The sequence below is a fragment of the Alnus glutinosa genome, chromosome 7 (assembly GCF_958979055.1).
Source record: "Alnus glutinosa chromosome 7, dhAlnGlut1.1, whole genome shotgun sequence".
Classification (NCBI taxonomy): domain Eukaryota; kingdom Viridiplantae; phylum Streptophyta; class Magnoliopsida; order Fagales; family Betulaceae; genus Alnus; species Alnus glutinosa.
In genome coordinates, this window is record NC_084892.1 from 22748327 (window position 1) to 22773185 (window position 24859).

General features: G+C 37.7%; 2 protein-coding genes across 4 annotated transcripts in view; both read right to left on the bottom strand.

Moving 5' to 3' along the window:
- Positions 1-2404: 2404 nt before the first annotated feature.
- Positions 2405-12738, bottom strand: LOC133872275 (E3 ubiquitin-protein ligase UPL4). Of its 2 annotated transcripts, none has more exons than XM_062309752.1 (18): positions 12493-12738; positions 11175-11865; positions 10954-11064; positions 10730-10846; positions 10456-10614; positions 10199-10360; positions 8678-8830; positions 8475-8596; positions 7236-8391; positions 7012-7059; positions 5371-6600; positions 5026-5256; positions 4822-4926; positions 3557-3637; positions 3405-3473; positions 3181-3309; positions 3000-3083; positions 2405-2844 (listed from the first exon to the last, which is right to left on the bottom strand). In XM_062309752.1, the coding sequence occupies exons 2-18, from the start codon at positions 11814-11816 to the stop codon at positions 2779-2781; spliced, it is 4665 nt and encodes a 1554-aa protein (XP_062165736.1). In that variant the 5' UTR covers positions 11817-11865; positions 12493-12738; the 3' UTR covers positions 2405-2778. The 2 variants fall into 2 exon arrangements, with proteins under 2 accessions (XP_062165736.1, XP_062165737.1); XM_062309753.1 differs by having other exon boundaries at positions 11175-11929.
- A 6487-nt stretch (positions 12739-19225) lies between these two features.
- LOC133872316 (nuclear transcription factor Y subunit B-like) overlaps positions 19226-24859 on the bottom strand; it is a 39505-nt gene continuing 33871 nt past the window's right edge. For both annotated transcript variants that reach the window (XM_062309803.1, XM_062309802.1), the window contains exon 5: positions 19226-19588. The gene's annotated coding sequence lies outside the window, so the exon portion shown is untranslated. The remainder of the gene's footprint in view (positions 19589-24859) is intronic.

Consider the following 24859-nt stretch of genomic DNA (forward strand, 5'->3'; position numbering starts at 1 on the left):
TGAGTTTTAATGGAATAGGACATATATATATATACCGTCACAACTAGATTGCATAGAATGATTGATGTGGTATTTCACATTAGACGTATCAGTATGCCTATTAGTTTGAATAGAACAGAACATATGTATAGTATTACAACTGGTTTGCATATGATGATTTATAAAACTTCATACTTAGATGTGCTTTTATGCTTGTATTTTCCGAAAGTTTGAAAAGCTTGTATACAAGTATGGCTGAGTTATGATATAATTTGTTTCTTGCTTAGATGTGTTTACATTTTCCGAAGGTTTTGAAAGCTTGTATACAAGTATTGCTAAGTCATATAGTGTGTGTGTATATATATATATATATATATATATATATATATATATATATATATATATATATATATATATGTATAAAGCATGTTGTAGATGGCTTTATATGTATGTGTTTCCAAGCGGGAGATTGAAATATGTATATATATTCACAGCTATGTAGTATGATTTCACATGTTTATAAGACGCCAGTGTTTACCTTATCAACTACGAAGTGAGTTTAAGAAATAAGTGCCACACCAACGGTAGATGTGACAACCATCACGATCATATGTATGATGATGTGTTGGCTACAGGTAACACATACATCGATGATGACTCTATGGCTTTGTATTTGGATTGCTACGACCGAGGCTATACGCATCGTTCTCAGGGGTTGGACTTATGGATAGCCCTCTTTTGGTGTAGTACTTTTGTATATGGACACATGTCGCATGTGACATATTTTGTATAGCCATTCTTTTGACATGTAAACAATATTTAATTAAGCTTTAAACACTTAGACAATTATATGGCTCTGGCTATTGTAATTATTTCTCTTAGTTAATGTTATAAGTTTTCGTTGCTATATGTATAATTTCTGATATGTTATGCACAAGTTATGAAATGTGTTGTGTTCAATGGCTAATCATCATGCCACAGTGATGATTCGTTTTGTTATAAAAATAAAAAAATGGATCGTTACACTTGGCCTTAAGAACCATTGATGAAGCTGATAATGATCTTGTGTGGCAAGGGTGCAAAAATGTATGTGAACTCAGATGGGAAAAGATCCAGTGCAACGCGAGCAAAGTTAGGCAAGTGAACTCAGCTTGTGGAACGCTACTAGAAGAGGTGGTCGGAGTGTTAAGGCGGTGATGACCAAAGGGCTGTAGGAGGGGGTTGTCGGAGGCAATGGCCTAAAGACAACTAGAAGCATTGGCCAGCGTGCTGTAAGAGGCGATGGCCAAGTGGCAGCGACTGAAGGGCAGTGGCGGCCAGAAGACAGTGACAATGGTTGGAGGACAACACATATGTTGGAGGAAGACGACAGAGGCTCAAGAATGGCAGTAGCCAAATGATGGTTGGCGACTTAATGTCAGAGAGTGGTAAACGGAGGACGGCTGGCGAAGGCGATACAAAGATGTTTGCCAGCAACAGTGGTCGGATGATGGCTGTTGATCGGAGGTAGGCTGCTGGTGGATCGCAAACAAAGGCAGATTGCTGAATGAGGATACCAGTAGCGGTGGCTAGTGGCTAGACAGTAAATGGCGCAGCTGTGAACGGCTGATATTAGGCTACCAATTGCGGCAATAAGCCGGGTTGAATATAATGGTTTCGTCATAGCTGACACTGCAAACTAGGGGATATGAGCCACCAAAGGTATATACATTTTTTGCCTTCGAATATTCATGTAAGTAATCATTGAGAAGTATATTTATAAACATAAATATGACGGTTTATATCGTGATTTCTTGATCATTGTTTGTCGGTGCATCCTTCGTAGCCAGCCATAATATGAAAGCTTACTTTGAAATAGCTAGAGAAAATCAAATCAACTTCCACCATACCACTTTCATCTACCTATCTCTTAGCGCATCTTGTGTCTCTAAACTTGGAGAGGTGATACACAGGGAATGGGAGACTGTCCCCTTACAGTCCCTTTTTAATGAAAATATGACATATAATTAAAGTGTCATCTGATGTCATGTCACATCAGATGGCATTTTTTATTATATTTTATTTTTTAATTAAAAAGACTGTCCGAAAATCATTTTCCCTAAACTTTTGTATTTTCCTGACTTAGAAATCATCCATCTCGGCCTTCCAAAAAAAAACCACTTACTAAGAGCTGAAGAGCCTCCATTAGTTCCAGGATTACTGATTTCAGTCTTGAAAAGAAGTTGGCCAAGTCCTACAACAAATCGTAAATATATGTTGGGAGAAAAGGAAAAAGAAGGCAGTCCATCTGCAAATTCCCCTGCTCAGTGCATAAAACATTGCAGTGATCCTGTTATGCTACATCAATTGATAACAATGACATTAAGGAGAAAAGGCAAAAAACCACAATAACAAGAAGCTCCAAGGGAATAGCGTATGTTCCACATGCTTATAAATCTATTTTCATTGAAACAGGTAGAAAGAGCAACTATGTTATAATAAAGATCTCTATTATACACAGGCTTTGTACAAGAAATGTAGGAAGTGGAAAACCATCTATCTTAAATCCCCCCATTCTTTCCTGTACATCTCCCTAGCATTAAGTAAATCAGCCACCTGTATTTACTAGCTATTGACATATCCCACCAAATATGGTCAGCGAAGACAGGAGCTTCCTTTTGTTCCACCGCAATCAGCTCCTCTTCAACAATCAGCAACAGCACTACCAGACACCATTCTTTTTATCTACACCACCAGCACCTACTCTAATAATTACAATTTTCACAATTTGTTGAACCTGTTGGTCATAGATATTAGAAGCTATGATAGGTGAAATGATCCTTGTCCTTCTGTTATAGCATATAAGAGCTTTTCTTTCATCCTCTCCTGAAACAAACACAAACACAAAAAATAAGGAAAGGAAAAAGAAATCTTTATTATGCTATTCTTAGCAGTTCCAATGAAAATGTATGCAAGAAACTTCTAGAATGCTATTCTATAGCAGTTCCAATGAAAACGCAAGGTAGAAATCCAAGAGATACTTTTGAAGTGTAAGCTGGCAGCTTAAGATAATTTGCACAAGTCATCACACTAGGTAGGTCTGTGTCAGCCCAGTTGCTACAATGCTGTATAAACCGCCAGACAAGAAAGAAACAATCAGATAATAACTTAAAAGGAAGAGCAAAAGATAAATTGAGTAAATGAGGTGTTGCTGGTACGGACTTTTCGAACAATAGTCAACTTTGGACTGAGCGAGGCTAAACCTCCTGGAGGGAGCCTAGGTGCCCCAGTAACAAACTGCAGAAATGCACGTCGCTGTCCATGGTCAAACTCTTGTATAATTTCCAGCAACTGAAATTGCAGAACAAGTGAGCGATTTTCTACATTACAGATGCAAATGTTGATTCGATAAATAAATAAATGGATAAAGGCGTAAGAACACTGACATTGACTATGGGAGGACTGCTAGCTGTGTATCCATGATCAAACTTGATATGATCCAGGAGCTCATTGAACTGATTAAAAGAATATGTTAAGCTTAGTAAAAATAATCAGTACCCCAAGTACAAAGAGAAAAATTAAGTGATAAGATACATACAGCCCAAGAATCGCGCTCTCCACAGAGTAAACGCTCTAGTTCCTCTTCAGTAAAGATCTGAAGATGTTCAATGGGGAAAACCTGAAAAACCAAATACAAAACCATTCACAAAATGAATTATCATATTGGTCATAAACATGAATAAAAGATTTATTTGAAAATATTATTGGAAGTGGATAAATTCAACTCAACAGAAAAGGGGACCAAGAAAAATACTTTAAGATGACAATCTCAATGGCTTGGAAGTGACAGAAGTAAACAAGTTTAACAAACACTATGAACTACTACCATATCTAAATTGAAGTTCTAGGCTAAATTAGGATTCTAGTTTCAATGCTTTCGGGTCACCTTCATTTACTTTGTGCATACAATAGAAACCACAGTAATATATAACAATAAATGTCTGGCACTGGCTATCACGGAGTTGTCAAATAGAAGTTTGGTTCTGAAGTGACAAGAGTAAATAAGCTAACCAGAGACTATAAACTAAAAACATTGTCAAACTGAAGGTCGAGGACAAAACTAGGATTTCTGCTGCAATCAATTGGCTCCATTACAGTTTATGCAGCACTTGAAAATCAATTATGGAATGGGAAGACTGTGGACCACCTTCTTCTACATTGCGATGTGGCTTTTGCTATTTTGGAGAGTTTTTTTCAGTCGTTTTGGGATGCCCTGGGTTATTCCTAAACGTGTTATTGATCTGTATGACTGCCGGTGGTCTTCTGGTAGGCCAAGGAGTGTTGCGGTGTGAAAAATACTTACATGCCTCTTTTGGTGTTTATGGAGGGAAAAGAATGATAGAAACTTTGAGGACAAGAAGAGGACTATGGGAGAAATTATTTCTATGTTCTTTGAAATGTTGTATCTTTAGACGGCGACATATGTGTCTCCTTTGTCAATTAGTTTTAGTGACTTTCTTGTTCGTTTTGCTCCATGGTTCCTTATTTATACTTCTTGTGTACTTAGGAGCACATTTTGCTTTCAATGAGATTGATTTATTACTTATAAAGAAAAAATATCAATTTCTGAAAGGACATGATGCTCTGTTTCAAATCTTTCGAGCATATAGTGATTTTTCCAAGGATGATAGAAATTCATATAAAGATTCAAGCATGTCTTTTTCACTCGAGGAAAACTGAAATTTAGGTCATTGAATTAATCAGAAAACATGAAAAGATCTTTAAGTTTTGGCAGGTGGATTGTCAAAGAATTAAATATACAGTCCTGCCTACTACATCAAAAGACTGTGTGATGGTACAGACCTGGTTAAATCCAGATTTAAAAGCTTCCACTTGTCTGGAAATTCCAGCATTTATAGTTGCATCAACAATGAGCGAAACATATTCCTCCAAGTTTCTCATATTAACCTAGTAAAACAACAGGTATAAAGTCAGTTAAGCTCGTACATCATCAATTGAAAGATCATGAAAAAATAAAAGCAATCATATTGAGGTGTGCATTGTTACCATTTTATGATCAGGCCCAGAAGCAAGTGCATAATCAGGATACCCAGGAAGAGTAAAATCAAGGCAAAGATCCTCAATTCTGGCATCCCGAAAGCATAAGTCGAATTCAGGTGGTGAATTTTCTTCAATGACAGATTCCAAAAACTTTTTTCTGTTAACAAGAGCCTGAAACTCTAGCAATGTCCTACCAAGCTCAGGATCAAATGACTGGATGTCATACAAAGTAAGTTCCTAGAAAAAATTGAAACAAATAATAAATAAATAATTAGACCAAAGCCTTGAATAATAACTATTATGACAAGCTTACATAGAGTTTCATTAACAGTACTTAGAATTGGAAGGTACCTGGCCAAGTATAATTCTGTAGAAGGCTTCAGAGAAATTCAGATCCAAGACCCTTCCATCTTGAAGAGACTTTGCAACCACTTGGCCCAAAAGGACAAACTTTTTGATTACTTCATCAAACTTTTCATCGGATGCATTTAATGTAGATGGCCATGAGCATGGGAAAAGTCCAAAAGGTGACACAAGAATTCCCATATCCTCGAGCTGCAAGCTTGTCCTGGAGGCAAATGCCTCCTCCCTCCACATACCTAGGCCAGACTTCTGGAACTCATGACTAACCAGGGTATAAAATTCCAATGTTGGACCAAGACCAGTACCAACTTCTTCACTGTATTCAACTTCAATAGGCACTTTATGACGGGCATGCATGTCCATCATTTGTGCAGCAGAGTCCAGAATCTGGTTGCGGAAAACTAAAAATTTCTTACGAGGCGAGCTGCTAGAGGTGGGTCGCCTGTCACTTGTGGCTCCTGAATTGCTTTGAGACAATTGATGAGATTGAACTTGCAATTGACCAAATGCTGCTAACCGGAAGTACTTGCACCTTGCCTCAAAACTAAACAAAAAAGGGCACGAAGCCATTAACTGCTTACACCAAGAAGGCATACCACCGGGAGACACAGACAGTGAGTCCCGCATCTGCTGTTCTAGCTTTTCTGTCAACTTACTGCTTACAAACTCATTCTGTGGCACTGAAGGAACTCCCACCTTTAGACTATCCAAGTTATCAATTTTACCTTCAGCAAAAGCACATATTCTTTCACGAGACATCAGGTGAAAGGTAATCCTGTGCAAGCGTTCCAAGCTTTTGAGCAGAAATAATATATCATAAGTAGAACTTGACCTCTCCAAGTCAGAAGTGAGTTCACAAACAAACATGCTAGAGAAAAATGGAGTGTATTGAATATATGCCCCAACTTTATCTGATACACACAAATTTTGGTCCGACTGAAGACATTCTTGTGAATTACCTTGTATAGGTTCTGAAGCTCTTTTATATGTTAATGTGTAAACTTGACTCCACAATTTTGCACCAGTAATAAATTCATGTTCTCTCATTTGTTTTTGGAGAATCGCTTGGTATAGTGTCAATGTCTGATCCAGCTGTTGCCCTTCAAGGTAAAATACCAGTTTTTGTGAAGCACCTTCATCACTACAAGATGCAGGATGCTGCATTTCCATACTGGCATCTGGCTCCAAAGGAAGTTGTATTTCTTGCTTTGTAGATTGCTGTACACAACACAACAAACAGACATTTAAAAACAGGGATGCTACCTCAGTGCTAAGGAAGGAGAAGAAGAATGGCCCTTAAAATGGGAAATTAGCAGGTCATGCCAGAGACAAGAAAAATATCACAGACCAATTATTCAGTAGCTTACACAAATTACACCAACAGCATTGCCAGCCCCGAGTCAGATGATGAAAAGATTTGTTCAGTGCAGAAAAAGCATATAACAACACATCCATCATCATAATCCCAAAGAGGAAAGTCATATTTATATAGCCAACACCATTTAGTAAAGACAAGGCAAATGTCAGCCGTGTTACAATTACAAACTGATGATGAAGGAGAATCAACTAAGATCAACTAAAAGTAAAAATTTCATGCAAAGAAGTTTTGCCAGGATTAGTCTATCTTACATTGACTGCTTGTTCAGGAGCAGGATGAGACAAGTTCGCATCATCTTCCTGCAGAGAAGTATAACTCGATAATAAATAAATAATTAAAGATTTATAAACTCCAAGTAAATCAGATAAATTCCTACCCCTTTGGAGAAAGAACCAAATAAAACAAATCAGAAGCTTTCTTGTCTCTAGAAAAATCAAGTTAGCTTAAGTCAATTCATAAACCATATGAAAATAACCTGCATATTAGGCAAATCTGTAGACATACTGTCAGGATCCATGGCATCTGGACTTTCTCCTGGACTAGTACTTGCATTTGATGGTAAATCAAGTGGTAAACTCTCTGCTTGGCCCTTAGAGCAACTGGGTGATTTAATGTTCTCATTTCTTTTAATACTAACTTTAGGCCACAGAAATCCTTCAATGGCATCTAAAGAGGAAAAAGGGTCAACAGTCTGAACATCTTCAGAATACTCACAAATGCATGTCTCCCCCTCTCCTCGCACAAAACGAACTTTTAGACAGGGATGTATTGCACGGCGTCCATTTGGGATCATAGCATATGAGTTCCTTTGCTTGGATCCATGGCTCAAAATAACAGGGAAATTTTCCAAAGAAGATAGTGCACTTTGCAATTTCCGTATCAGCATCAATAGGGGTAATTCCACAAAATGGGGCTCTGAAGAAGACAAGAATATCCTTGCAAACACCTCAAATCGTTTTTCTACAACAAAGAAATTACTATTCCCCGCCTGAGCCTTACAATTTTCTCCAAGGTACTGGCCATTGGATAGGTAATTTAGCAATGATCTCACAATCCCACTTTCAATAAACTCAAAAGTGGAAATGGGTTCTCTTCCATTAAGACTTGCCATAATTTGATGCAATATACGATAAAACCTCTCTTCATGCTGAGCAGAATCATCATTACCGATGGTACTGTTAACCAAATCACTTAAAGTTGTAGAAAAAGTTCTAAGCTTTTGAAGAATATCAGTCACTCCTTTCTCAGAGTCACATAAATTTGGTGCAAAGTAATTTGTCCTTATGTGCTTTGCGAGATTGTGAACTGAATCCTTTTCAAGCTTGCAACTACCAGTTTCTGATGCTGTAGGAGATTGGCCAGTAGCAAAAGCATAACATAAGCATCTCAGAACCTCCTTTGAAGCTGATTTCTGACTCGAGTCAAATGACAACTGGATACCACTGAACACCGGAAACATCAACTGCGAACAATTTTCTTGTGTTAATAGTGCATCAATAGCAAAAAAGACACCTTCCTTGATAAAGGAGTTCAAGAAAATATCAGAAAGCTTTTGCAGGATCATCTCAGCAATCTGTAGAGCTACTAACAGCACATGCTGATCCTTTCGCGTCAATACTCCAGCTAAAAAACTGCCAATTGGACAGAAAATTTTTAGCTCCAAAGAAAATAATATTAGGATTTACTACTGTAAAAACAAGAAAGCCTGGTTCACCTTGAAATGTTGGCATTCTTAAGCAATTCAAGAAGCATGTCAGATTTGCTGAAATGAACTAACTTGTTGATAACAGATAGACAGCCATAGCAAACATATAAATTTGCGCCAGAATTAACTACCTGTATAAGGGGTGAAGAATATTACTAATCCATGCAAGGGGAGAGAAATCAGTTTTAACTGCTATACACCAGAAAACCAACCTGGATCAACAAGGGAAGTACGTCCATCCCAAATTTTTGCAGAAGACTGGAGCTATTAACTAAAAATGATTCCTTATCTGACACCTGTTGAGCATCTGGATCTCTAGCTGAAGTAGGTAGAAGCTCATAAAGCAACTTAAGAACTTCATAAACCTGAGAATGGAAAATAGCAATAACACCACCATTCCTTTCCCTCTAATGATATAGAACACATGAATTAAATTTCATGATTCATATGCAAAATTTTAATGCAGTAAATGAACCTCTAATAATGACTATTTCACAGTCAAGAATGGGAAGAAATATATATATATATATATATATATATATATATATATATATATATATATATATATATATGAAATCAAAAGCAATCAATGAACAAAAAAACACAACCTATTATCACAATCTTTGCCCCAGAATTTTGCAGAAAACTCTATTATATCAAATGTTATATTGTAGATAATCCTGGGATCCTCTCAATAGCTCATATTCCAAATTCCACTGACGCAGAAATCTTAATTCCACTACTTACATTATGCATGTGACTTATTAACAGCTACCACAATCAGTGTTTCTGTAGCCATGCTCATAGAGAAGGGTAAAAGCTTTCTAGAGTTCACTAAATCATGTATAGAAGATTGGAATTTATTAATTAGATTGGACCCACTGAACTCCTTAAAACATCTAGCCCTTATATCCACAGCTAGGAATAATTCTGCACTTAACAAAAGCACTGGGGGAGTGATCATATCAGCTGTCCATAATCCTTTGGTAGGAGTAGTTCTTGCATTTAAAAATTCAAAAAAAATAAGGGCTATCAATTTACATATTGGAAAATGTAAATGTGACACAGGTCCAGATGTGGAGTTTGCAGACCCATACTCGTTCAGAGGAAAAATGCATGGGTCTCGAACAAAAATCTTTAGCAAGGGTTTAGGGGTTTGCATAGCAGTTCCAACCAGGTCCTCGTTTGACCATTTGACAAATGCAAGGAGACTTTTCCCCATAAGAAATGCATTTATAAACATACAAAACATCAAAACCTGCAAAGTTGAAAAACAAGCATCTAAATGTAATCTTTGTAAGTGCATTCTTACCTACTTTTATATTACTGAAACACATGTAGGGAAAAGGTCTATTTGATTTTGTGCCACTTCTTACCTCCAGAGAGACAAGAACTTTTTTTTACTAGAGACTTCAGTACATAGTTGGAAAACATGCATCTAAATGGAATCATCATCATCAAACTCTCTGCAAAATCTAAAACTAACCATATTTTTCTCCAGTCCCATTGAATAACAATTTCTACTAAAACCTTCATAACCAATCATGAATGCATATAAACAATAATTATCTTGATCTCTTACATGCCAAGAGGAGGATATTTAAGGCAAATAAAAGTAGGAAAGCTCAAATTTGTCCTTTCCATTATCATGAATACAAAATGATATTCTAAGGATTCAATCAACTTTGTCGCCATAAGAGACACAATAGGGTTGTATGGACAAAGATGTAAACCTGATTGCAATGTCCATCCACCATATGAGGAGAAGACATTCCATGTGAGAGGTCACAAGTGGATAATATATCCTTCAATATGGTGCTTATATTGAGCTCATATAGAGTTCTGAAGGCTACAAATGAACCAGAAGAAAGTTTGGTAAGTATACCAATCAGACCCTGCCAAACCAAAATGAAAAAGTCAGATCACTCCTGGCAAGAAGTAATATATGGAAAGCTGGTTTCAGAAGCAATATTACAAAACATTCGCCTACTTTATAAATAGGCCGGGATATAGTGATTCGGCTATTCAAGTCTATAAGATGTATGACTTGATGAATCATCTCGTGCTTACAAAGTTCATCCAGCAACTCAGAAGACTGACTTACTCGCTCCACTATTTTAATCAAGCAAATAGCAACATATTCGACAAGCTGTGAATTTCAAAAAAAAAAAAAAATGTAGGAAGATCAGAAAAAGACTTCAAAAGACGACTGAACAGAAAAATAATTTTTTTTATAAAAAAAAATAACTCTACAACATCCATGCCTGTCTATCCTCATACTGAAGAAGATTGCACAATATGGGAACAGCTTCCATGAACGGTGAAGGACATTCAGAAGGAAGTTTCTTACATATGTTCACCACAGTGGAAAGAGCAACTCTCTGATGCAAGTAAAAAAAAGTTATGCATCATGTTTAGAACCATCAATTAAAAACAATCGCAAATAGCACCATATTTCCAAATAAAAACATGTTACATATTGGCTTGCCTGTACAGTTGTTGAGAAGAAGTCAATATAATTTAGGACAGCCATAATTGCCCCGCCCTGTAAGCAAGCAAGCGGTTGCTCCCGTGATATCTTCTCCAATGCTTGCATACACTACAAGAAATCGGAGAGGATAACCTGTAAGTTCCCATATAACAACACTATTTCCTTGTATAAAACAAGGTCCAGGATATTATACAATCAATCATATATAACTACATTACCTGTTCAGCAACATCCGAGTACTCAATAGCCATTAATCTTTGACAAAGAGCAGGAACTGCATCATGCCGAATAAGGAAATTTGAAGATCGAGGATACACATCGCAAATATAAGTTATAGCCCTTATAGCTAGTAACATTATTTCCGGGTTACTCTCATGCTTTGCGAGGTTTACAAGAAGCGGTGACAACAAGTCTGAAACCATGCCTGAGAGTGAATCCTCCGTACAAAATGACAACACCTCGCATAAATCAGTAAGGGCAGCTACTTGCCCAGAAGGCCCAGTTTCCTCACTCAAACTTGATAAAATCCTCTTGAATTTCCCATGATCACCAGATGATCTCTGTCTCTGATAATCACGATAGTTACGAAGATTGATGTGTCTTTGCTCAGCATCATCAGAATCACAAGACCCATATGCCGAGTCCCTCTCAGGTTCTCCTTCCGATCGGCTTGAGGCCGAAGCAGATGAAGAAGTTTCCATGTCATTGTCATGGATTTCGTGTGTAGAATTTGAGGAGTTCATATGGGTCTGAACCGATGAGTTCGATGAACTCGGCCTGAAATCCAATGAACTACATGCCCGCTTATCGGCTGGCAATTCATCAACCATCTCGGCGCGCTTTTGCCCACGATTACCCATTTACTGATAAATCCCTAAACTTTTCCAACGCAGAGAATAGATAGCCACCCTGTATAGTTCAATACCTTCATTAGATGAAGTATAGATAGTCATTCTCATAAAATTCCAAGCCCCTGCAAAATTTGATCATCAGAACTGTAACCCCCCCAAAAAAAGAAAGAAAAAACCATAACTTCAGACACCAGCTCAATAAAAATTCACTTTTCCAACTCGAAACTTTCCTTAGATGAAGACAGCAGAATTAGCATTCTCAGTAACAGAGAATTCCCAAACCTAAAAGTAATCGTCAGTAATGCGACTTGTGTTTGAATCTTACACCAGTAATTCCGTAGTACCATACAAGGAAGAACCGCATAAGAGCAGAAGAATTTTAGTAATAATCCGAAACAAACAACTCAGTTTTGTTCCTATATAACCAAAAAAACCCTCAAAATAAATCACTTCTACCAAAAACAAACGCGATCAACTCCAAAGCATTTAAGCATTAGGACAAATACATTAGTGTGTATATATGTATTATATATATATATATATATTAAAAAAAAAAAAAAAAAAAAAAGTGCAGATACATACAAACAATTTCAGAGGTGAAAACGAAAAGAAAATTTAAGATCAGCTAAAAGAGAATGATAGAACTTTATGAACAAAAGAGGGAATTTTGATGATTGTAAGGTACCCAGTAACAGTTTTTTTCAATCGGTCTTCAGGAGTTGAAGACCTATATTTTTCTATGGGAATCTACTGCAATTCAGGATTTGTGCTTCTTCCTCTTCTTCTTCTTTCTTCTTCGCCTTGGTTTACTTCTCTGGCTCCACAATTAAATTAAGGTCTATGATCGTGAGGATGATGATCGTGATGGTGATGAGGAACAGGGAATGAGTGTATGTAAGCGTGGCGGTGAGGGAGGAGAGGATTATATATTGGGATGTAAATCTAAATAATGGTTAAAAGCTTCTATAATACTAGCAGATGGGCACTGTGTGTGTGTGAGGTGTATTACTGTTGATGCAGGGTCAGGTAAAGGCCGTACATAAGTGGCGTCTTTAATTTCTTGACGCGATTTGGACCGTTCGATTAGGGGGAGACTGATGTTCGGTCGGCCGCAACACCGCCTTTTCATGCTTTGGGCCCTCGGGTCTGGACAAGCCCAATTTCTTGATGGTCACTGCCATTTTGGGCCCTCCGTCTGGCCCTCGTACCCGTTTGCTTTATCTGTCTTTTTTTTTTTTTTTTTTTTTTTTTTTTTTTTTTTTTTTTTTTTTTTTTTCCAAAGCTTTTGCATTTTCTTTGTAATTGTCGTCTTATTTTCAGGATACGATCTGCGAGTGCCATATTCATCACCAACAACCAATGGTGCAAACAAAAGCCCACCCCATAAAAGATTCAGATGATACCACCTTTAATTTTTTATTGAAAAGGAAAGTGATGATTAATTTATTATTGCAATCCACCTTCAAAATATGATTTAGACCCTAAAATTGCTTTCCAATTTCATTGCATTTGTTTCCTTATTCAAATAGCAGATTTGGATCCTCTCCAATTTAAATGAACGGGAGAATATCTAGTCTTTGTAAAAGTAAGGGTAGAATTGTCCAATAAAATGTGAAAAAACAATTATACCCTTACTTTTACAAAGAACAGATACTCTTCAATTCATTTGAATATGAGAGAATTTGTTTCCTATTATTACATCTTTTAAGTACTCAACTCTAACTCACCTTTTAATAGAAGAGAAAAAGATAGCTTGGGTAGTTGGATTTAGGTTTAGAGAGAAACTTCTATCCGGTCAAAAAACAAGAGATTTATGCCCACCAATAAACAGTTGACACATCAATATATCACACTGAATGAAAATAAGACCAAAACACAGGATTTGGATCTTCTCAACAAATGAAAATAAGACCAAAACACCCGAACCCCACTGATGGTTCCTCCACCACCACTGACCTCTCTTCCAGCTTTTGCCTTGCCCTTCTTGCCAACCGGAACCCACTCACCAGAGGACACTAGTTGTTTTGTAGCAATACATAAAACAGTGGAATGCCCAAAGACTCACATTGGAGATAAAAATCATTGACCAATTCCTCTGATGCTTCCACCACCACGCACACTTTCGCATAACTAATTCTCTTCTTAATCGATGTGAGCTTTTCCCAATAGCGCTTGCTACATAGCTCAACCCGTTTAGACGCTTTAAATTTGCTATATTTTACACTTTTTCTTGTTTGGATCGTTGATGGATGGTTTTTTTTTTTTCCTAGGTTAGTAAGTGTTGCTAGACTATGATGTTATTTTTTGGATGACCAAATTAATGTGTTCTTCATAACTGTAAGTGTGAGTCAGAGATCTACATCACTTAGCAGTGTTTGACAAAGTAGAGGGCGGTGGCGGTGGTGTGGGCAGCACCTCGGTGCAGTAGGCAATGGTTGGGGGTGGCTTTTCTCTTCAATGAGGAAAGGGGTCGATCAATTGATACATTGAGTTCAAAGATCAAAATCTTGTGTTTCTGCTTTATTCTCATTTGCTGTGATTTAATGTGATATACTGATGTGTCTTTTTTTTATTGGTCGGCAGAAAAAGACCTGGTTTATGCCAGGTCCTTATTGAAGTTATTTCATTTAGGTTTAACCCATCGGATATAGATAACCGATATACTACTAATACAGTTGTATAACAGTCTATTAAATAACATTACTTTAACTGCAATAGGGAGCGAGCTTAATTCTAATAATTTTGGATGATTTGGTGTATATGTTATCACCATATACAACGACGTTTAAGTTTGTTTAGGAGTCTTCAGTTCTTTTTTCTTTTCTTTTTTTCTAATTGAAGGAGTCTTCAATTCAGTTTCATTAGGAATCCTCCTCACAGTTTAATTAGGAGTTTAGTTAGGTGTAGGAGGTATCTTATTTTGATGCTTTTAAATAGAATGAAAAATGCTTTTTTTTCAAATTTCTTTTCTCAAAAGTCGTTCCCAAATAATGATATACTTACCAAAATAGTAGAGATCTTATCCATAATTAACACATCATTTATGAATGAACATTTAGAAGAAAAAAAATAATAATAAAAAGATTAAAAAATTAAAAAATGGTAAGTTAACACTTCTTAAATAGAATTAGGAGCAAAGCATCAAGTCCAGCAAGAGGTCTGTTTGCTAACACCTTCTTTCTTTTCTTTTTCATTTCTATAAAAAAAAAAATAATAAAAAAATAAAAAACATTTACAAACAACTTTCAACACAAAAAATTCAAATATGCTTTAACATTTATTTCATATCAAAACACTTCTTCAACCAAAACACCAAAACAAAACAAAAATTTATCAAATTACTTTGCTTATTTGTTTATATTCAAGGATTGTTGTTTAACTTGTTCTTTCTTTAGGTGTGATGGGGTGGGGACGTGGGGTGACCCCATTGCCATCTCCTTTGCCTGAGATTAGTGAGGCTTTAATTTATGCAGTTTGCATCAGAGAAGAACATTCCCAGAAAAACCTCGAAACAATGGCAGACACGATTGAACTTGTCCAATATTTGCCTTGATGGACCCTCTCGTAAGGTCAACTGAGGAGACTGGGCAAAGCTGGTGGTCTGAAGAGTGAAGCTGAAGCGTAACATCAACTGTAGAAGAATATATATATATATATATCTGTAGTTTACGACATTGTAGAGAGGAAAGGCGTAGTAGGAAGCAAAAAGACAAACAGAGCTCCTTTTTATACTCTGCTTTATCGACTCACAAGAGCACCAGCTGATCGTATAGAGCAAGGAAGCGGTGAGATTGGTACAGCACCACGCCCAGCTAGAGCGCGCTAAAATAAGAGCAAATTGACGCCAAAAAAGCAACTTATAATTGACGTACCAAAAGCAGCGTACGTTGCACTTGCCCCCATTCTAATCTCATCAAAACTCCCTCCTTTCTAATATATACGAGCCAGCTGTGTCGAACTACAAAAAGGGCAAACGAAAATTTAACCAAAAAAAAAAAGGAATCATATCTTTAAATTTAAAAAAGTATCAATTTTTCAATTTTATTTGAAATTTTTCGTTAAATCTTAATGAATGGATGTCAAAATACGTTAAATACCCCTCTTTTTTTTTTAAGAAAGAAAAAAATTACAAAGATTTAGGCACCTGTGAAAATTTAATAAAATATGTAAAAATACTCATACTTAAATCTTTGAAAGAAAAAAAAAATTGCTATTTTAGAAATTTTGATCGGATTTAACGAAAAATCCTAAATGAGAGGTGAAATTGAAATTTTTTTTGAAAGATTGATACACTAAATTAACATTTTTTAAAGTTTAAGAGTATGATTGCAAAAATGATGAAATATCAGAGGTGGTTGATAAAGTTTTCTCAAAATAAAAAGAGATAACATCATGTCAAAAACACATAAGAAAATTATTTAAAATATGAAAAGAATTTAGGGTTGGCAATTTCAAAAGAAGTGAATTAAAATGCGCAACTTTTAAAAACCCAGTTACACGTTTGACAAAATCACAATTTAACCTTTAAAATTGTATGTTTTTAAAAGCGTACCTCTCAAATGATTTATTTTCTATAATTTAGTATAAAATCGTACTTCCAATCTACAAAATCGCAATACCTTAAAATTTTCCTTGGAAGAATAATAAGTTAATATAGGTGCATCCTTGCTAATTAAGCAAGGACTCTAACCTTGTAGAAACGAGTAAAAACATGCCCCTACTAAACCTAGTAACAGCAAAGAATAAAGAATAAAGAATAAAGAATTAATAAGCGTATATACTTCTTACTTCCCTTTCAAAAGAGTGTTTGTATCCCACGTTAACAAGCTTGGTCTCCAAGGCTCTGAGAAGTCAAATGCCAAAAGGATGCACGAAACAAAGAGGGCGGGTCCCATTTCTGATCCCTGTTGGCATTTTAGTGGGATTGGTGGGAATGGTGAGGCATGGGAAAGAGTAGATCGTAGCCGCTCTCTATTTCTGAAGATTCACGAAGAGTTCAAGACGAGTAGTAGCTTATCACTTGTTACAATAAAACAAAATAAAATCTTAATTATGAAATAATTTCTCTCTATTTCAAGTGAAGCAAAGCTAATCCTAATGTGAGAGCATCTTCAAACCAAAGTCTCACAAAAAAGGGTGCCCGACCACCGAAGCTCGTAGGACTACGACTTATTATGTCTCTATGGCAAAATAGGAGGCACACCGCACACATAACAAGGGGAGACATAAGCCAACAGTCTACAACTCCAGCGAAAGGGGAGAGCGATGGGGAGGAGTGTGACCCCAACGCACAAGGGAAGAGGAGAGTGTGGTGTTGAGGGGAGGCTGGGGGTGGCAAGAGTGGGGCGTGTTTGTGCGCGCGCACAAAGAAAAATAAAAAGGGGGGGGGGGGGTTGGAGGGGGGAATGGGAGGAGGATTGAAATAAGTCGGACCTCCTCCCCCGACACTCACAAAAGGAGGCGTAGGTGTCTCAATTGAAATTGAGGAATTTACTCTCAAGAAAAGATGAGAGCTTCTCTCACTAAAAACCAATCACCTGATTAGAATGAATGAGACCCTCTAATATTTGTAGAGAAATGCTAGAGTGCCAAATCTTTTATCAAGAGATGGGTATCATGATGATATTGTACTTATTCATGGGAGAAGATCAAAATAATTAATAAAAAAAAAATGTTACAAGTACTGATAAATAAGCATCATATCATCTTGGTATCTATCTCTTTATTTATTGGAGATGATCAAAACAATTAATAAAAAAAAAATGTTACGAGTATCAATGAATAGGCACTGCATCATCTTATGCTCTGTTTGTTTCGACGTAAAATAATTTCCGTCTTAAAATATTTTCAACGAAACTCTGAAAATATTTTTCGGTGTTTGGCTCATACGAAAAAATCATCAACGGCGAAAAATCACCGATGACAAGATTTCGGCACTGATTGGCAGAATTTCAGCTACTGTTGTCAGATTTTAGCGAAAGTGGTTGGAATCTGGCCATTTGTACTAGATTCAAGTCAAAATGGTCGAAATCTAGCCAAAGCGATCGAAATCCGGCCAAAATGGTTGGAATCTGGCACAGAACAGCCGGATCCCGACCATTTGGCAGGAAGCCGACCGTTCTAGCCAAATCCCAACTAGCTGGCCGAAATTTGGCACAATACCGCCAAATTCCGACCAGTTTAGCTAAAATTTGGTGACCGTTGCCGGACGTCGCCGGATTCTGGTAAAAATGTTCAGATTCCAGTACCGACCGGTTCCAAAATCTGGCAACAGTTGCTGAATTTCGACGATGCTCAACTGCTTGAGCGTGAAAGTCAATTGCGTCGTTTAAAAGATGGTCGATTGTATCTACCGTCTGGATAAAAAGCATAAATCATTTTTCGAAATTTAATAAGCATTTTTAGTCAAACGAAAATCATTTTCAGATTGACTATTATTTTCACCCCCCACAAAACACCGAAAAATATTGAAAACATTTTTCAGAAAACATTTTACGCCGAAACAAACAAAACATTAATATCCATTTCTTTGTAAAAGATTTGGTACTTCTAACATTTCTCGTATTTTTGTACTATCATTTTTTTTTCAAGAAATGCTAAAAATACAAGTGCACAACTAGTGCACAACCTCAATATACATTGGGATAGGACCCACACCACAACACCGAAAAATGTCAAAAACATTTTTCAGAAAAAATTTTATGCCGAAACAAACGGAGTATTAATATCCATTTCTTTGTAAAAGATTTAGTACTTCTAACATTTCTCGTATTTTTATGCCGAGACCCACATGAGTTGTGCATGTATCCCAACCCTTCTTATGTGTGAGTCCCATCCCACCCTAATGTATATCGGAATTGTGCATGTATCATAACCCTTCTTCTTAGGGTCGCATCGCCAAAAAGTGCAGGAGGCCGGTCTGGGTTCCGCATGCGAAATGATTCAATAGCCAATGTACAAAAGTTTGTTTGTTTGTGGTGTTGTAATAAATCTATTGTATCATCGTCGTGGAGGAAGTTAAGTGCACCCAAAAAAGGAGGGAATCATCGATATGACCTTAAGACTTGCTTGCTCCTCAAGGAGTGCTATGCGATTCCTCCTCGAGAATCAATCTTATCTACTCCTGCCTTGCTCCTCGACTATGCACCTTTTTGTTTGTTTCCGAGCCATTTTGGCAGCCCTATGGGCAATACCTGTGGAGTGGAATCAAATATAAACCAAGTCCAAGAAGACTGAGGAGACCTAGGGCCTTTCTTTCCTCTTTTCCTGCCATCCAAAAAGAAAATGCGCGACATTGTAACAATATCGTTATATCTGTAATTCCATCAGACAGTAATCAAACTGGCAAGATTCTCAGAACCCAACTAAAGATCGCACCTTGGAAGGACCGCATGGTAGAGATTGAAAACAAAGATAGCTTCGGATCAATGCAATGGCAATTTCAGAAACTTTTAAGGGTCAGAAATATCTTGCTAAAACACCATGTCAACAAATCACGGGACCCAAAATTTACAATACCTTCTTCAAATAGTCATTATACTCCCAAAGATTCCCATAAATATACAACCTTCACCTGAAATACATCTGGAAACAAGACAAGTGCCAAAATGACCCTAAAATGTCACTGTTCACATAAGAAGAAGAGGAATTTTTGATAAATATTTCTTGTGGGCACTAAACAAGATATTCCTCGATCAGATGCCAAATTTTGGAATCAGTTGAAGATGAGCAGATGTCTACTCCGTGCCTTGCATTGGAACCATAAGATGCTGGGCCTGAGACTACAAACATTACAAGAGCCCAGCATGCGGGTATTAGAGCCAACTAAACCAAAATAATTCAACAGCTAGCAGAACAAAGAAAATACTTGTTTAATCAACAGAATTTCTCCAAACGATAGTAAGGAAAACTAAATAAAGAGAAAAGGCATCCAATAGACTATAATAATAATAGTTGATATCATATCAAAGGGACATACTGAAAAGAAAGGACCAGGGCAGACAATACATCAGAAGAGACAAAAATAAAGATTAAAACACCTAATAGTGGATGTAACTCTACTATTTAGTACACAAAAGAAAGGTTTAGACTGAACAATGAACATAATCAAAGTGGGGTACAGCTTTCACGTATTACACCATGACTTCAAAGCATATGAACTCAAGTTAACTAAAAGGCAGTAACAGTACTACCAAATATTTATCCATCTCATGTTTGATAAAAATTGATCTAGATCTCAAAATCTTATGATTTTATGATCTTAAAAGCCCCAAACATTTTGGATCTTTAAATAAAATCTTTTAACAATTGGGATCCAACTAGGATCTCAATTTTAATTGTAGGATCTTTTCCCAATCTTTTTTTACAATTTTACCAACTCAAAAGTAAACTGTATTTAACTTTTTTCTATTTAGGCCCGTACATATGAAGGACTTAAACATGCAGAGACTATTCAAATGTTTTAAATTGATTGTGTGCATAAAGGACAACAGATTCCTTTTCTGGAAGGGGTGTTTCTTATTAGACCAGATATATCTTTATCTTCTGATAAAGATAAATCTGTCAAGAATTAGTTCTCTTATGTTTCTACTACTACAAGTTGTATAGCTTTAGGTTTCTACATTATCTTATGTTTCTACTACTATAAGTTGTATAGTTTTAGGTCTCTTATCTACTGGTTGTACAATCCTTATCTACTGGTTGTACAATCCTTATCTACTGGTTGTACAGTCCTACTAAAGGACTTCTCTATGGTTTCACGATAGCTTTGTACAGTCCTATCCAAGGACTAACTCTCTTCTTATAAATACAGTCTCTGCCCTACGGTTGAAGTAGGCAGAATTATCCAATAAATCTCTAAATTATACATTTCTAACTCTGCATTCGATTTTGCTACAATTGTGAGCAAAGAGAAACTTTAGCAAAGGCTTGACCTTTATTGGCAAAACTTTCAACTAAGGTAGTCACGTTATCTACTCTGATTGTGTTTGCTGTTTCTTTCAAAGTTAGTTGTTTAGATTGTAATCGCTCACTAGTTATTTTAATAGTTTGTGATATCTCACAGTCATCCAACTAATCTTAGATAGGATCCCAATTTTAAAAACCTTGATCCATCTATGACATGTTAAACAAATTTCTATTTGGTTTCTTAACATTGATTCCAAAGTGCTCCTTCCAAGGCAGATGTATGAGCTGAAATCAATATGCATGAACTGGTATATGAACTATAAAAGAACAATTTGCGATCCAAGTAAATCCTGAGTTAGCCAAGTATCATTCTACAACAACTAAATATAATAAGATGATTAATACAACTTATATTCTTTTATAGAATTGACCGTCCTTTTTAGAATGATTTGCTCCATCGTCCCCAAATGCAGTAAAAATCTCTGATTTATGGGAGACTTCTATCAAATATTGGACTAGTCAAACACTTAAGGATGCAACTCTTGCTTCCACCCATGTCCAGCACTCGTCGGGAGATCCCTCCCCCCCCCCCCCCCAAAAAAAAAAAAGGTGCAGGACTAAGGAAGATGTTTTGCATTTTCATCAATTGGCTTATATGAAGTATCTATTTTCAATTTATTTCACTACATGCAAGCAGAGAGAAAGTAAGTCAAACATGATAAGAACATACAAGAATTAGCCTAGTGAAGGTGATCCAAAATTTGCCAGCACTTTCTAAAAGGTAAATTTTAGAAAAAAGGGGATTTTTAACTACAATGCAAACTGTATTGTCCTTATAAAGATAAAAGGGAAAAAAAAATTGGAACTGCATCCTCGAGAACCACAGAAGTGGCTAAAGTCTAAACCATAGAAGAATTAGCAGCACCAATAGTCTAGATATTAAACATGCAGTTATACCTAGACCTCTGATTCCCATTTCGTTAAATAACCAAAATGAACGCCTGTCAACATTAAACTTAAAGATGTCAATCAAGCTATTTACATTTGGCTGGTCTCCTTGTCTCTTTGCAAGTATCTTAGACTAGCCCCTATATTCTAGTCACAACGAAAAAATCAAATGTGCTGCCTTTATCCCTGTGATTTTTCAGGAAAAAATAAACCCGAAAAGCTTATTCAATTCAACAAAGGCATGCAAGAAACACCCTTTCCCTAAAGGCTGCTACTGCTAAGAGGTTTTTTGGTCACTTCATTAGAAAATGATGGATCTTTTTATAAGCTCCTCATATGCCTCTTGCATCATTTGAGGTGCCTGACTAGCCACCGAAGGAACTATTCCAAAGCACTTCATGGTTCCAGAGTAACTCCAAATTACCCAGCAAGAAGATATAAAGGAATGCAAACAAAGTTGAAATCAACATTTTAACATAAAATTATGGTGTAATAAACATTTCACTCTTAAAAAACTTCAAAGGGCACACAGCGTAAGCTAGCAACCTAAGTTCACTAACTCATACAAAGCAATCATTCTCAAAGAAAGGATGACACCTTTGCTATCAAACAAGAGTCATACATTTTTCTCTTATTATCAAAAGAGGCAAAGGATAAAAATGAGGAAACAATAATGCTTCAACAGGACATAAAATATGAAAGGATGAACGAAGGGTAGATTAAAACCCACATATGGCCCAGTTTCTACTACATAATGCTTTCTGAAGCAGAATCAACGCCATGAGTATGTTAAATAATATTTAGAAATTGACATGTTTTACTATTTCAAAGACAATAGCAACTGTCTTTTTTTTTGTGGTGCAAGAAGGGGAAAAGGGAGGGGGGGTGGGGGGAACTAAAGCTCTAGTTGTAACAATAGAATAGACAGCATCTACCGTAAATGAATAGTATTTTTCCATGATATGTGAAAATCATTTTACATAATATCTTATTAGTACATATTAGCTGATACATGATGCCATATTGCCATGGAATACAAAACACAAAAGACAGGACGAATAACATGAAAAGCAATCCAACCACTAGAACAAATCAACTCGACTCCCTAGCTGCAAACTTGAATACATATAAATCTTGATTAAAATATGCAATCTTTTTTTTTTATAAGTAATAAAAGTTTTATTTAAAAGCGTAAGGCGCCCCTGAGTACACCGGGAGTATACATAGAAGCAACCAAAAGCTAGCCAAAAGCAGAGCCCAAAAGAACCTAAAGGATCCCAAACAAACCCTACAAACCGAACAGCCCAAAACCACAAAACCCACCAAGGAGAACACAATCCTACGTCAAGGGATCCTATTCTTTCGGCGACTTGAGGGAGCGCTCACATCTCCATAGTTAACGGAGCTTTTCAAATTCAAAAGCTACCTCTTGCCTTTAGTCTTTTTGCGAGCTACCAAACGATCTCGAAAAAAATCCTCTGAAATAGCATCGTGAATTGCCAACGACTCCACATCATCCATCTCCCAAACCATTGGCACCCCATCCCAAGACTCTTCATCCTGCTCCCATACCAGGGCCTCCTCAGAATGATCGAACCCAACCGGCCACTGTTGATACTTGGTAATGCCGCTGTCCCTCACAACACCAACTTCCTTGACCTCCGGAGTCGAAGACAGGGCCAACTCAGAAGGCAAGGAGGACTTGGTAGAAGGGGCCAACACAGACGACCTCTGGTTGAGAAATCCTTTCCGAAGGAAGCCTTTCTTCCCATTACTCACTACCTTCTTCTCATTGCTCGTCGTATCTTCAGAAGACTTCAAAGGGGGAGCTGCAGAATCTTCCTTAGAATAAGGCTCTACAACCGAAGCCTTATTGCAAAAGCCGCCAGTCTTCTTCAAAGCTTCCATGGAATCAGCAAGAAGCCCATCGTTGCATTTCACTTGACCTTCCCTGAGATCCCTGGCTTTTCGGTAATAACGTTGGAAAGGCTTAAACGGCTGCAACACAGGGAGAGAAGAGCGAATTCTATCACCCATCTCGGCCGCCCCTGTGAGAGGAGGAGGGACAAACCCAGAGCAACAAGGCACGATGGCAGCATCAAGACCATGTCCACCGAAAAGACCAGACCCAACAAGGGGAATCGCCGAAGCCGTTTGAGCAACCAGTGAAGGAGGGAAGGAGAAAGGAAGGGACGGCTCGATAGTGTCTACCTGAGATAAAACGAAACTAGGCAGAGAGGCCGAAACTGGAACAGGAGACAAGCCCGGAATCGTCCCAGAAACTGACGGTGATGAATTCTCCTGCTGAGAAACTCGACCACGATCGGCCGTCGACGGGTCATTTTGTCCCTGTCGCCCCGGAACCAACCCATAAACTGTAGGCGACGATAACTCCAGCTGAGAGGAACGCCCAAGATCGGCCGTCGACAACCGGACCCTCATCCTCAGAGATAACCGACTGAAAAGGGGCTCTACCAACGTGTCTCAGACAAGGTTTCTGCAAAAATCGACCCAAACGGAACCCTTTGCACTTAGGGCCCAAACCGAACCCAGCAAACCGGCCCAGATGCTTCCGAACAACCCGGCCCAACGCCCAAGTAGAGCTGACAAGCTTGCGTATCCACCCATACAATTTCAAATTCAAAAGTGATGACACGCCTCGTGCAGAGTGAGCACAGTGAATCTTCTTCTTACCTAGCGGACGAAAACTCAGACCCTTAACCAACGGATCAGGTGGCAGGCCGTGTGAAGAGGCATTCTCCGGCGATCCGTGCGGTTGCTCCTCCAGGTCAAAGCAATTCACCGCTCTCCTTCCTTCATCGACCACCCTAAACGACTCCGGGAGCAAATCCAACCCACTCGGCTCATCCATTGAGCGTTGCATCCCTGCATGCTTGACGAGAGAATCATCTACCCCTCGAACTACGGCCGCGTAGGAAGGAGACCCATCCTGCCGACTAGAAGACGCACCAAGCCATTTCGAAGTGAACGACTCAGGACGATCCTTCGAGACAAGGAAGGATGTCATCTTCCGCAGCTCACTCGCAAACCGAGCCCACCCTCCACCTTTACGGCCTTCTAGGAGCCAAATAGCCCCTTTCCGACCACCCTCAGAGAATACCACCACCTCTAAGTAGCGGCCAGACTTGTTCTCTCCCCCTCTAACCATCAAAACCTTAACATCTTCCCGGAAATAC